Source organism: Globicephala melas, chromosome 8 (genome assembly GCF_963455315.2).
Source record: "Globicephala melas chromosome 8, mGloMel1.2, whole genome shotgun sequence".
In the NCBI taxonomy this organism is placed as follows: domain Eukaryota; kingdom Metazoa; phylum Chordata; class Mammalia; order Artiodactyla; family Delphinidae; genus Globicephala; species Globicephala melas.
This window is the reverse complement of record NC_083321.1, coordinates 64,149,566-64,164,040: the sequence shown is the minus strand read 5'-3', so window position 1 is coordinate 64,164,040 and position 14,475 is coordinate 64,149,566. Positions and strand designations below refer to the sequence as shown.

The 14,475-nt window shown below is 43.5% G+C and overlaps 1 protein-coding gene across 1 annotated transcript in view; it reads left to right on the top strand.

Annotated features, from left to right (window-relative positions):
* Positions 1 to 547: 547 nt before the first annotated feature.
* RAB38 (RAB38, member RAS oncogene family) overlaps positions 548 to 14,475 on the top strand; it is a 70,154-nt gene continuing 56,226 nt past the window's right edge. The window contains exon 1 of the mRNA XM_030835859.2: positions 548 to 808. Within this exon, the coding sequence (XP_030691719.1) occupies positions 607 to 808 (202 nt within the window). The 5' untranslated portion in view covers positions 548 to 606. The remainder of the gene's footprint in view (positions 809 to 14,475) is intronic.

The following is a 14,475-nucleotide window of genomic DNA, read 5'->3' as shown; positions in this document are numbered from 1 at the left end:
GCCGGACCCAAATCCAGCTCTTATGCCTCTTGAAATTGTATTACCTGCTGCCTTGCCTCCACGCTCTCTCTGCCATATGGGATGGTGGCGGGGCCCGTGACCTCAAGAGCCCTGTGTTCAGCCTGGCTTTTTACTACGTCTCGGCAATTCACTTAATTTTTTTGACGCTCTCGCTTGCAAAACTTGGAAAATAAAAACCACACCTCCAAGCTTTGTGGCCAAGATCACAGGCGAGAAAAGCACTTCGGAAAGATCACAGGCGAGAAAAGCACTTCGTAAACTGTAAAGTGCTGTACGAATAACCTCTGCAAAAGGCATTTGCCTTGAGGCCCCCTAACTTATCGGGCCCGGGAGTCGCTCGGGTCTCCACCCCTCTCCAAGGCCGCGCGGCGCGGGGTAGGAAGGAGGATTAACCCCTGGGCTCCTGTCTGGGCGTTTCTCCAGGCGGCCGCGGAGGAGTTCCGCCCCTCGCCCCGTCCAGTCCCGCCCCGCCGCCTCCGCTCTCTCTCGCCCGCACTCGCGCTCCGCTAGTCTCTCCCGCCCAAGGCCCGGCTGCGCTTCCCCGGCCCGCACTGCAAAGCAAGGCGCGGCTGGCGGGCCGCCAGGATGCAGGTCCCGCACAAGGAGCACCTGTACAAGCTGTTGGTGATCGGCGACCTGGGCGTGGGCAAGACCAGCATCATCAAGCGCTACGTGCACCAGAACTTCTCCTCGCACTACCGGGCCACCATCGGCGTGGACTTCGCGCTCAAGGTGCTCCACTGGGACCCGGAGACCGTGGTTCGCCTGCAGCTCTGGGACATCGCAGGTGAGCAGCGGGGGAGGGGGTCGGGGGCGGGAGCGCTTCGCAGCGGGTCTCCAGTCGCTGGGCAGCGGCTTGCGGCCAAGTGGGAGACCCAGATCTCCTGGGCGCTGCGCCGCAAGAGACTTTTCCTGGTGGGCTGGAAACTTGGTGTCAAAGAAAACAGTTTCTCTCTCGCGCGCAGAAATTTCAAGTGCATTCACTGGAGCTTTGGGGCTGTTGCTTTATCTCCCTCCCACAGCCTCCCCTGGGATCTCTCGCCCCAGCGCGGGCCTCCCGGGGGACCCAGAGGGAGAATACCCGGAGTTGCATTCAATTCTTGGTCTCCAGCTCATTTTCCGGGCACGGGCAGTCCCGCCGGTGGCGCGGCCCTGAGTGCCCTGCCCGCCCTTCTGTGCTTGGGCCATCGACGGGAAGCCCCTAGACCGGTTCACAGCGGGAACCAGGAGAGTTCCAGGCTAGAGGAGTTTCCCAATTCCAGTTTCCAATCTCTCACTGCATTCCAACTTTTGCTTCCCCCCTTTTCTACCCTTCAATCAAGCAAGTTGGACGTTCTCTGCTTTGAGAAAGCCGAGGAACTTTCTGTGTATGTATTGGGGGTAAAGTATTATTTCTCTCTCTCTTTCTGTCTCTGTCTCTTTGTCTGTCTGTCCCTCTCTCTCTCTCTGGCTCTCTGTCATCTATGAAAAGGAGACTGAGTATTATTTTAGGGCCATTTTTGTCTAAGGGTCTATGACATTAGCCACAGATTTCTTGATTTGTCCCTAAAGTTTTCACTGAGAGGTCTGGAAAATGAGAAGCATCTTTACAATGTTTGAAATCAGAATTTGATTCCTAGGGTTTGTACCAGAAGTTAGGCCTTCAGTCTAAGCTTGGGGTATAAAGAGTGAGTCCTTGGACGGAGGCTGTTGGCAACCTGGGCATGTCTAACCCCTCATTGCAGTTACTGGCCCTGCCACTCACTTAACCTGCTCAGTGGCTCCAGAGAAGTCCCTTCAGCTCAGCTGCATCCCTGTTAAGTTGGAGAGTGGTTGGACAATGACATCTTAGGACCCTTCCTGCTCAGAAGTTTTAAGGTCCTCTGAGATTCCCTGTGAACCCCTTCAAATAGTCCGCTTCACTTCTGCCTATTTCATAGTCTGTGGCACTAGGAACCTTTATAAGTGCTGGACCCAAACTGGCCGCTTCTCTTGCAGAAAACAGATTCATTTTAGCTGGTGCGTTTGACTGGAAACTCTTTATCATGGCCTGAAGCGAGAACAAATGTGGAAAATTTTCAAAAAGGCGTTTCTGGTTCTGGGGACTCCAGTGCCTCTTTAATCATGAGCTTCCAGGTCTTATGATAAAACTCTTGGCGTCTGAACAGATTCATGCCTTTGGTGTCATTTTTAGCAGCTCTAGTAGCACAGGGGTTATCAGAGACCAGAAGGTGTCATTGGCCACTATCTGATTGGGCTTTATACCTAGAAAATCCTCTATGAGTCTGTGCACTTCGTTGCTGCTTTTTTCAGTGTCTGACAACTCTTCCGGCTGCATCAAAGTCTCTAGGACCGAAGTTTAGAATTAGCTTACTGTTTGAAGGGGATGTAGCTGTAATTTAGATTTTTATGTGAAAAGCAAATAATGATGTGACCTCAGACGTGTTACATAATGTCTGTGGGTCTCAGTGTCATCACCTAACAGGGACAATAGTAGGGTATAAAGATGAAGAGCCTAAATTCCAGAGTCGAACTGCTTCTGTCTGGATCCCTGTTTTACCCCATATGTCCTGGGTGATTTTAGGCAAGTTCGCTAACTTCCTGGTCTCAGTTTCCTTGTCTGTAAATAGATAGAATGCTTTCTCTCAACAAAGGAGCAAACAAGAGATGAACAACCAGCAAATTCTAGCTAAACCCATTAGTACTTACTACCTAGGAGAGCTGCATGAATTGTTGTTACACTAGCTACCAATTTTTTTGAACATGTATAAACGCTAGGCAAGAAGGACATGATGTAAATGTGCTAATTAAACCTTGTTAAATGATAATTCCTGGTAAACAATGGGCACATACAATGTATTCCAAACATCCAGCACTATTTTCCAGCTTTGTCCATATTACCACATGCTGTCTTGAGCAATTTCATTCCCAAGCTTCGAAATACCTCCTGAGCCATGAGTCAGTTCTGAAGTTGCCATGGAGGCTATAGTCGCAGAAGTCTGTATAAGTAAGAAATCTGAGGAGCCTTGAGTCCTATAGATACAGTGGTGTGCACCATCTCTGTAGGGAAGCTTCCTTTTCCCGGAGCTCTGATGTTTAGTGCTAACCTGTCTTTGGCAGCCTCCAGCCCAAAGGCCCTGTGGGCTGAGTTAGAAGTTGGGCAAGGCAAAGCTGGTTGGGGGGAAGTTGGGCCATTGTGGGAAAGGGTGACTGGAGCGCAGTACTGACATGTTTGAAGCTGCATAGCTGGTCCTGTGAGGAGTGAGTTCATATGGAATCCAGCCTCAACTTCCCAGCCAGACTTCAGTCAGCTAAGTGTATCTTATAGCATCTTCAGGTCAGCCTGTCTGTCCACCCTTGAGGAATGCTCCTCTGTCTCCTTTGTGCTCACTTCTGGTGTGTGTCTGAAAAGAACAGGTCATGAAAGCTGGGGGACTTGCGTTGAGATTGCCGGGGGTGTGGATGAGGTAGAGGGGACATGCCCTGTCTGGATAGGGTATCACATCCATCTGCTAGAGAGGGAATTTTTGCTCAATTAGACTTTTAATATCCATTTGGTTAAATGCCAAGTAGGGTCCTATTTGTTCAGCTAATTCCCATGATGTGTGTCTTGTGGCCACTTAGACGGGCCAGTCTGCTCCTGAAAAGAACTCCAAGAAGTACCTTTCAGGGCTTGTGAAGACCTTTTTTTTTTTTTTTTTAACATCTTTATTGGAGTATAATTGCTTTACAATGGTGTTTAGTTTCTGCTTTATAACAAAGTGAATCAGCTATACATATACATATATCCCCATATCTCTTCCCTCTTGCGTCTCCCTCCCACCCTCCCTATCCCACCCCTCTACTTGGACATAAGTACCGAGCTGATCTCCCTGTGCTATGTGGCTGCTTCCCACTAGCTATCTGTTTTACATTTGGTAGTATATATAAGCCCATGCCAGTCTCTCACTTCATCCAAGCTTACCCTTCCCCCTCCCCAAGCGCTTGTGAAGTAGACCTTTAAACCAGCGTGATGAATCCCACAGACCCCATAGGGGACAGCAGCTGCCCTGTATCCCAGTGATTCTGCCGTAGAGGAGCAGCTGAGTTAGCTCTGGGTTCAGAAACTCTTGATAGAGTCAGAGAAGTTAAGTCACTTTGCCCAAGGCCACCCAGCTAATAAGTGGAAGAGCTGGCTTTGAAGCAGGTCTGTCTGATTTGGAATCAAGCCATGCTCTTTATAACCAAAGGCCTGTGAGCGCCTGGTGCAGAGGTGGCCCACTGGGGTGAGGCTTCCTTCCTTTTTAATGGCACTGCTTCTTTAGTAGATAGATTATTCTTGCCTCTCTCTCCTATTTCTAACATGTTTTTGGATGTTAATCAGTACCGCTGTGCAGAGAGTGGAAGGAACTGGAATGAAAATCTATTTCTGAAAATTTGATTCTTGGTTATAGGGTTTTTTCACTTTATAGAATTATCAAAAAAAAGAAAGAAAGAAAGAAAGAAAAGTTCACACTTGAGACTCTCCTTTCCTACTCCTCTCCAAATCCTGATGCTGTGATGACTCCATTAGCACTTTCAAAGAGAACTATACAATTTTGTCTAGAACTCTTGATGTGATTTGGGAACTGGCAACAGGAATTAGGACAGTGATAGTAATAGTAGCTAACATCTTTTAAGCATTTATTCTTACAATTGTCTGTGCATATTTAATTTTTAATTTTCCAGTAAAATAGTTGGTTAAATGGTAGTGCTGGAATTTAAAACGTGGCCATTGAATCCAGCACCCAGGTTCCTAACAGCTTTGCTCTACTTCCCACAATTTAAAAATAGAATATTTTAGAATACTAATTAGAATACTAATAAACATACTATTACTTATTCTATCCATAAATTGTGGATATTCTAAAACTGTAATACTTGACATTGGGCAAATCATGAAACCCTGCTGGATCTGAGTTGCTCCATCTTTAAAATGGCAACTGTTTCATTTTCCTGTGATATCACATATTCATGCTGTGTTATCTCTTGCAGTCTCTGTCAGCTTTAATATAGTCTTACTGTGCCCAGTTAGTACGTGGCAGCTTATTCCAACTTCTTTACTTACTAGCTTTGTGACTTGTGCAAGTTACTTAACTTCTATTCCTTGGTTTCCTGTCAAAAAACTGGGGACAACAGCAGAATCTGTATCTTAGCGTTACAAGAATGAAATGAGTTAATTCATATAAAGCTGTGCCCGACACATTCGGAACGTTAGCTATTACTCTTGTTGTTTTAATCGCTATTACAAACTACTTTCACATACATTTTCCTGCTTGATCTTCCCAACGTTGCTGAGGATATTGACAGAGCGGGTAGTGTTAGGCCTATTTTATATGAGATCAAGAATCAGAGACCCAAGGTCACAAGAGCTCGCACGTGGCGGAGGAGAATAGGAACAGCAGGTCTCTTTAACTTCATCTTTTATGCATATATATGAGAGAAATGACCAGGTCTGTTGGTCATCAGAAAACCTGATGCTAGACTTAACAAATACAGCAGAAAATAAATTAAGTTGGCAGGTAATTTAGAGAATGCTTCTTCCCCATGTGAAAGTTTCACTGCAAGACTCTCCTAAATAATAAATTCCCCTATATAGCTAAAACAAGATCCAGAAAAACATTTCCCTGCAGGGCACATCTATACTAACTTTCCCCACCTAAGCTGTGTGACAGAGAAGCATTGGAGGACATTAATTATCCAACAGGCAGAGTGACAGCGGCGGGTAGCCCCGGTCTAGAGTCAGGAGCCTGGAAACGCTGACTGCCCACACCAGTGGCCGTGAGGTTCATCTGGGTCACACTGGTGTGTTGTTTTAGTGTCTGTAAAGTGCTTCCACATTGTGAAATTCAACCGAGGGAAGGGATTGGACTTGAGCATCTCTTCAATATCTGTTTCTAAAAGACTAATTCTCCAGGAAGTTTTAGAAGAAGGGTTTTAAATATCCACGTAATTAGATCTAAAAATGTAGAAAGAGCTAAATTTGGCAACCACTGTGTCAGACCAAAAAGTAAAAATGCATGGCAAGTCTGGGCCACTTTCTGGTGGGCACTTTATTGCCTTGTTTCTAGCCTGGCTAATTATAGATTTTCTAAATACCGTGTGGATTAACATGCTATGTGCTTACAAGTAAATAGTATGTACACTGAACAAAACAGTGAACTTTCAGAGTGAGGTGAATGATGGGTGGGCAACACACCTCAGGGCTTCTTGCAGGGAGGTCATTAGAATCTCCATGTGTCACAGACACATGGGCATTAGGCCTGTGGGACAAGTCCCCTCATCTAGGCTTTAGAGGACTAGTTCCTCTAGACAAGAGGGCACATAGCAGCCTGACCAAGGAACGCTAAGTCATTTGAGAGAAGGAGGGAGTGCAGGGAACACCTCCTGTGTGTGTGGTTGGTTTCTTGAGCAGATGTGTATATTAAAAGCCTGGTATGTGTTAGGCACTGTGCGAGGTGAGGGAAAACAGAGAAGGCTAAAGAACTGAACGAGACTTGATTCCTGACCTCAAAAAGTTCACGGTTTAGTGGGCACGACAGCACAGAAGCAAATCATTGTAACGGTGAGTGAAGTGTACTGATATAGGTAACTCCAAAATACTCTGGAGATGCAGACGGGGTCCTGTCCACACCGCATCCATCCATTCTCTGAGCAGGCTGAACAAAGCCTCTAGCTAGTGTGATATTTCCTGTGTTCTTACCTAGCACCAGTTACTCCCCGTGAGGGACTTCAGGGCCACACGACGTGAGACAGAAGTTCATCCTCTGGCCCTTTTTAATTCTGTCTCCTTCTCCTGGGGAGCTCATGCATTCCCGAGGCTTTAAACTCTATGCTTATGACTACAAAACTGTGCCTATAACCTTGCCTTCTCACAAGCTTCAGGCCTACAATTTCGTCTTCCTGCTGGACATTCTCTTTATGATATCTCCTATATATTGCAAGATCAATATGTCATAGCCAAGTTGCATAAAAAAACAAGATGGTTGTTTTTCTCTTAATAAAGTAATATATGCTCAATGTAGCAAAAATGCAAAGTGCAAAACAAAACAACAATACAACAACAAAGGAATGCGAGCAGAGAATATCTACCATCACACCATCACCCCCTTTTTGTTTTATTTTTGCGGTACGCGGTCCTCTCACTGTTGTGGCCTCTCCCGTTGTGGACCACAGGCTCCGGACGCGCAGGCTTAGCGGCCATGGCTCACGGGCCCAGCCGCTCCACGGCATGTGGGATCTTCCCAGACCAGGGCACGAACCCGTGTCCCCTGCATCGGCAGGCGGACTCCCAACCACTGCGCCACCAGGGAAGCCCCCATCACCCCTTTTAATGAAAGTAGTAAATGATGCTATTTGTAAACCTCAACTAGACATATCTCTCCACATACTGGTCTTCCTAGTTTATGTGAACTATACTACTTTTTACCCAGTCACTAAGACTTGAAACCTCTGCCATCTTTTCTCCTTCTCGTTTGAGCCACACATGCTATCAATCTCCATGTCAGTTAGTGATTATGCCTCTCCTGTCACGGCCTTAGACCAGGGACAGCACTATTATTATGTACCTGTCTTGCTGTCATAGCCACCTGGCTAGTTCTAGTCTCTTCCTCCAACAGTTCTTATGTGTGCTAAGGTCAAGTTTACCTTCCCAGAACATCACTTTGGTGGTTCCCCATTGCCAATAGATTATAAACATCATGGTGGAAAGAATTAAAGTGGTTGGGATGAGGTGATTGGAGGGATGGTGACTAGAAGGAAGACAGATTCTAAGTTGTAGAGCTATAGAGGGAGGAGTTCATGGGCTCCTAGAAAGAAGGAGTAAGTGGAGCCCTTGAGGCCCACCCAGGTCAAAAGGAAACCCAGGATCTGTTTCATTCTGGCTTTGTCAGAACACAGGTGCTCTCACTGAGGGTCAAAATGGTACTTAAATATTTTGTTCTATTTTACTGCATTTCATTTAAAAGTCTTTTTATTTTTAATTTATCTTAATTTTTTAATTTTTATAACATCTTTATTGGAGTATAATTGCTTTACAATGGTATGCTAGTTTCTGCTGTATAACAAAGTGAATCAGCTATATGTATACATATATCCCTATATCCCCTCCCTCTTGTGTCTCCCTCCCACCCTCCCTATCCCACCCCTCTAGGTGGCCACAAAGCACCGAACTGACCTCCCTGTGAGATGCAGCTGCTTCCCACTAGCTATCTATTTTACATTTGGTAGTGTATATATGTCCATGCCACTCTCTCACTTTGTCCCAGCTTACCCTTCCCCCTCCCCGTGTCCTCAAGTCCATTCTCTATGTCTTGCGTCTTTATTCCTGTCCTGGCCCTAGGTTCTTCAGAACCTTTTTTTTTAGATTCCATATATATGTGTTAGCATACGGTATTTGTTTTTCTCTTTCTGACTTACTTCACTCTGTATGACAGACTCTAAGTCCATCCACCTCACTATAAATAACTCAGTTTCGTTTATTTTATGGCTGAGTAATATTCCGTTGTATATATGTGCCACATCTTCTTTATCCATTCATCTGTTGATGGACACTTAGGTTGCTTCCATGTCCTGGCTATTGTAAATAGTGCTGCAATGAACACTGTGGTACATGACTCTTTTGAATTATGCTTTTCTCAGGGTATATGCCCAGTAGTGGGATTGCTGGGTCATATGGTAATTCTATTTTTAGTTTTTTAAGGAACCTCCATACTGTTTTCCAAAGTGGCTGTATCCATTTGCATTCCCACCAACAGTGCAAGAGGGTTCCCTTTTCTCCACACCCTCTCCAGCATTTATTGTTTCTAGATTTTTTGATGATGGCCATTCTGACTGGTGTGAGGTGATACTTCATTGTAGTTTTGATTTGCATTTCTCTAATGATTAGTGATGTTGAGCATTCTTTCATGTGTTTGTTGGCAATCTGTAATATCTTCTTTGGAGAAATGTTTATTTAGGTCTTCTGCCCATTTTTGGATTGGGTTGTTTGTTTTTTTGATATTGAACTGCATGAGCTGCTTGTGTAGTTTGGAGATTAATCCTTTGTCAGTTGGTTCGTTTGCAAATATTTTCTCCCCTTCTTAGGGTTGTCTGAAAGTCATTTTAAAACCTCAGGTTTGAGAGTTGTAAGATCTTGCCTGGGAAAATTTATTCATTCACTTGATAAGCATCGGGTTTCAGGGGGGAATGAAATGGACATTGGTATGGAATCTGATATTCTGGTGGAGCATAAAGATATTTAAAGATAATCATGGAGATAATTATTGACTGTTTTAATAAGTGCCCTGAAGGAGAAATGTCAGGTGCTAAAGAAGGTCAAAACGTGGCATCTGCCATAGCCATGGTGTGGAGGTGAGGGGACGTGGTGAGGGCTGTGGGTCGTCCGGCACTGCCGGAGATTACAATGTAAGGAGGGAGGTGGTGAGAGGGACCGGCAGTCAAATTAGGAGAGGATGTATTTGCTAAGCCAATGGTTAAGAGTGATAGTTCCTTACATTAATCAATTTATCAAAGTAAACTTTGCAGTTTAAACAGCACAGTGATCCTGCCAAATGGGTCATATTATTTCCAGTTTTATAGGTGAGGAAACTGGGCCAAAGGTAAGTAGAACATGGTGCCTGGCACATTATAGTTGCTCAGTAAAAGTGGTTTGGTGTTAAATAGCCAGTGGGGTTGGACCTTAGAGTCATTGCTCACCCGAAAGCATTTTGAAGAGAGTTGTCTTGTGGTAGGTTTAGAGCCCGATTGCTCCCTCTTCTGAGAATTCGCTTTGGGAAGCCCTGCTTTCAAACCATTGAGAACCCTTTTTATTATTTTACTCCTTTGATTCTGGGAGGGATATTCCCAGATGGCTATGGTGGCTCCTGGGGTGGAATTCGGGTTTATTCTATCAAGGAAAGAGCCTCACCTTCTAGGTGGGTGTACTAGAGTAGTCGCCATCAACTTGGCAAAGTCAAGTCTGAGACTCTAGCCTGGGGTTCCAAATTATTGAGTTCCACTATTTTTTTTCAGCTGTTCAAGAGCTTCGTTGAGAAGTTATGTTATCTTAAACTATTCATTGAAAATAACTCAGTTTTTTTTTTTTTTTTTTTTTGGTACGCGGGCCTCTCACTGTTGTGGCCTCTCCCGTTGCGGAGCACAGGCTCCGGACGCGCAGGCTCAGCAGCCATGGCTCACGGGCCCAGCCGCTCCGCGGCATGTGGGATCTTCCCGGACCGGGGCACGAACCTGCGTCCCCTGCATCAGCAGGTGGACTCTCAACCACTGCGCCACCAGGGAAGCCCTAACTCAGGTTTTAAATTTCACCATTCCCCACTCCCTTTAGTTTTCCATTCTCACATATTAATCAAATCCTGTCTTTTCTACCTTGACAAATAACTCTATCTTATCCCTCCTTTCAGTAGCCATGTCTTCTTCTCAACTTATCTGAACTACTGTAGCATCATCCTGATGCCCATCCCTTCCTCAGGCTTTCCCACCCATCAGCTTGTCATCTACAGAGGTGAGGCTTCTTAGCATGGCATCATTCTCTAGTTAGGTGTTCTCCAATTTGGCAACCTTCAGTGGACCCTCATCACTTTCGGAATGAAAGACTAAACATTTCAGCATGAAATTCATGGCCTTTCATGATCCTGCCTCTGTCACCCATTCCAGTCTCATCTCTCATATGTATGATTCTTGACCATTCTGGATATCGTATAATGCCTTCAGTTCAACCACCTTTCCCTTTATACTGTGGCTCGTACAATTGCCTCTGGCTAACTATACTTTCCCTCTTCTTTACTTAGATAGCTTCTATGGGTCCTCTGTCGCTTACCCATCTCATCTCCTTCAGGAGGTCTCTTCTGAGTCCCTGTGACTGAGGGAGATACTGTTTATCTCCTCTCATAATATACCATGCTTACTTCAGATTAGAAGTCCTCTACTACTGCATTGGAATGCTTTTTCCTTCTAGCTGTAACCCTAGTACTTGGTACTAGTGGGTGCTTAATGAGTATTTGTTCACTAAAAATTTTCAGTCAACTATTTCATCATTACTCTAAAAATTTCTTTAATAAACAAAAGAAACTTTTTGTTTATGAACAAAATACAAGTTTTTTCATGCTTGAAAGACTTTGTAATTTTATGAACATTGACATATGAAAAATGCATACATTTTAGAATTGATAAATATGGTGATCACTTTTCTTAAGTTGGCATTCATTTTATTTTTCACCATAAAAACTGGAGAGTGACCTTAAAGACCATTCTTAAAAACTGTGCTTCTTCATTTAACAAAATCTTCATAATTCGGAGGAAAATGTCATTCATTTGGAGGTCAAATGACAAAACTGTTTTTATTTATGTTTTTGGATAGATTAGATGAAGCAATATAGGTAATTTTCACAGAGTTAAAACCTTGAGAGTTCATCAAACCAAATCCTTCATTTTACAGATGAGGAAGCTATGCTCTGAAAGGGGGTTCGTATTAGTTTCTCAGGCTCAGAGAGCTAGTTAGTGGTAGAACTAGAACCAGAATACAGGCTTCTCTGGTTTATTAATGATGGGATTTGAAGAATTAAAAACTTCTTTTTAACACCAGATGTCTTGCTGTTGTCTCAAGTACTGGGGCACAAAAAAAATGAACTCAGCATTCATCCAGCTATGGGAGTTCATGCCATAAAGAAGAGAGGATGGGGTTTCCCTGGTGGCGCAGTGGTTGAGAGTCCGCCTGCCAATGCAGGGGACACGGGTTCGTGCCCCGGTCCGGGAAGATCCCGCATGCCGCGGAGCGGCTGGGCCCGTGAGCCATGGCCGCTGAGCCTGCGCATCCGGAGCCTGTGCTCCGCAAAGGGAGAGGCCACAACAGTGAGAGGCCCACATACCGCAAAAAAAAAAGAAGAGAGGATGGTGGTATGGAATTGGGGTGAACCAAAGTCACCCACAGTTTGGCTTCAAATGACATGCCTAATATAATTTCCCCCAGTGCTCCCTTATGAGGCTTCCAATGTGGCCATTTGGACTCCTTGCTCTTCCTTACTCACACCCCGTGTTTGTTGCTTCTGTGCCTTTGCTCCTGCCCTTCTTGCTAGTTCACATGCCCTTCCATTTATTTCAACGTATCCAAACCTACTTGATGTTTAAGACCCACCTGAAAGGGCAACTCCTCTACGAAGATTTCCTGAATTCTCTCCTTCCAGTGGTAACCTCTTCCTCCCTTGAATCCGACACGACTCTACTCCCTTCTGGCACGTCTCCCTTTAGCAATTCATTAGAGTTATGTTGTACTTCTCCAGATATCCTTTCCGATTTTTAGCAGAGCTTGACACAATTACTTGTTACATAATTTAATGAAATGACTGTGGAGTTAGCAAAGAAGTAGAAAAGGAGAAAGTACTATGGAGGAGGAGAACGAAGCAAAAGCAGGTTTTGGATGCAAAGGGAAGAGAGTTCAGGAAGAGGATAGTCAATCATTTCAAATGTCTGGGAGAAATCGGAATTATTACTCTTTGCCCCAAGTCGCTATTTTTTGTAGTCTGTGTTATCCTGACACATGATTTAACGTTTCTTCCTCATCAGCCTTACATACAATCTGCTCTCTCAGGAAGAACAATGGAAAACTTAGCTTCTTGTGAACTCCTCAGCCTATTGGAGACCAAGAAATTATCTACAGTGTGAGGGATTCAAACACATTTCAATCTAATTTGTAGGGTGAAGTTGAAAACAAATTGATTTAAATTACTTGTTGGGAGGACTGTTTTCCCCATTTATTGGGTGTTAGGCATGGTGCCGTGCATTTTTATGTGTCATTTTATTTACTGCTCACAAGGAACTGATCTGTAGGTACTGTTACTAACCCTATCATAAAGAGGAGAGAGCTATGCTTATACAGGCTAGAAAACAGATAAACACTCAAAATTTTTCAAAAGTCACACCGAAGGTAAGAGATGATGCTAGGATATGCACTGAGATTTGTCTAGTTACAAATTCTATTTTGTAACCGCTCCACTCTACTATTTCCTATCGTGTAATATAACAATGCAATTGTTTTCACATATCATGGATTAAGTTGCATTTTGAAGATGTACATTATTTATTTTAAAGGAATATTTATTATTATTTTTAGCCTTTCTACTTTGGACAGGGCTAAGAGTTGGATGAGCTGAGTTCTTTGCACACGTCATTGCTTAGACTATGTCGTTGGTTTGGCTTAATAAGAACCATACTAACATACTACTTGAGACAGGAAAACCACAGTGCCTAAGGGACACAGTCTCTTGTTTGAGAATTAAAGATAAGAATGGCTATGATGCTTGATGTTATTGGAATAAAAATTAAGTCTTGTATGGTGGTAGAGGTGTGTGTGTGTGTGTGTGTGTGTGTGTGTGTTTTAAACTTAAAGAAAACAATCCTCCAGGCTAGGCTTGGGAGAGGTTCTCAAACTTCCACAGTTCACAGAACCTTTGGCGTCAAAGTAATTTTTTCATGGTACCTCTAAGACAATAGAAATACCTAAAAGCTCTGTTTGTTAAATAGTTAGCACCGAACAATTTAATAAGTATTATAGTTTAATAATTAATAGGCCTTTGGAAAAAATGGAAGACATAAATTAAAAGAAAATGATTTTTATTTCACTTTTAATAACTATATTTATTATTGGCATATGCATTGCTTTGGGCCATAGAATAGTATCTCAAAACTTTGAGTCAGAGTAGACACCACCACCCTCATTTCCTGTTTCTCATTGCTTTTCACATGACTCTTGCTTTTTATCCCACCAACTGCAAAAACCCCAGCTTCAAAAAGATATGATCACATCAAAGGGAATGTAGTACAACCTAATGTTAAAATTGTGAACTGCCTCTAGCTAGTAGTTCCTGAGGTGTCTAATTGATCTTGAGCACCACTGTGCTTGCCTTAAAATTTAAAATTATCTTGTTGCAACCCTGTGAGTTCACTGAGGCACCCCCAAAGCACCTGGGCACACATTTGGGGAATTTTACCTGTGAAGGAATCAGGAAATTCTTTAAGAGTGAAACCCTTAGAGTCCAGGGTCCCTTTTGAGTTATTTATAAAAGTATCTTTAAAGGTTACTTAGAGGTGATGTCTCAAATGGTAAGTAATTCAAAGATAGCTTTTTATTTAATACATTTGAGCTTGTAATTCAGTGGACGTATTTTTAGGTTGTTTGCTAGCTGTTTGTTTAGGTTGTAATTGGTTTAATTAAAAACATGAGATGCTGATCCTTCTCCTATCTTGATTCTTGCCAACCTCTCTTCTGTGACATGGTTTCATTCCCTTCCTCCATCCAATATTGCAAACTGCATTACTATATGATCTTGTTTCTTCTCTATCCAAGTGAGTTATTTCATTTAAACTGAGTAGTGTCAGACCCCAGTCAAAAATAATTCTGAAAAAAAATCTCCTGAGGTACTGGGATACTCATTTTCACACACACACGCACACATGCACACACAC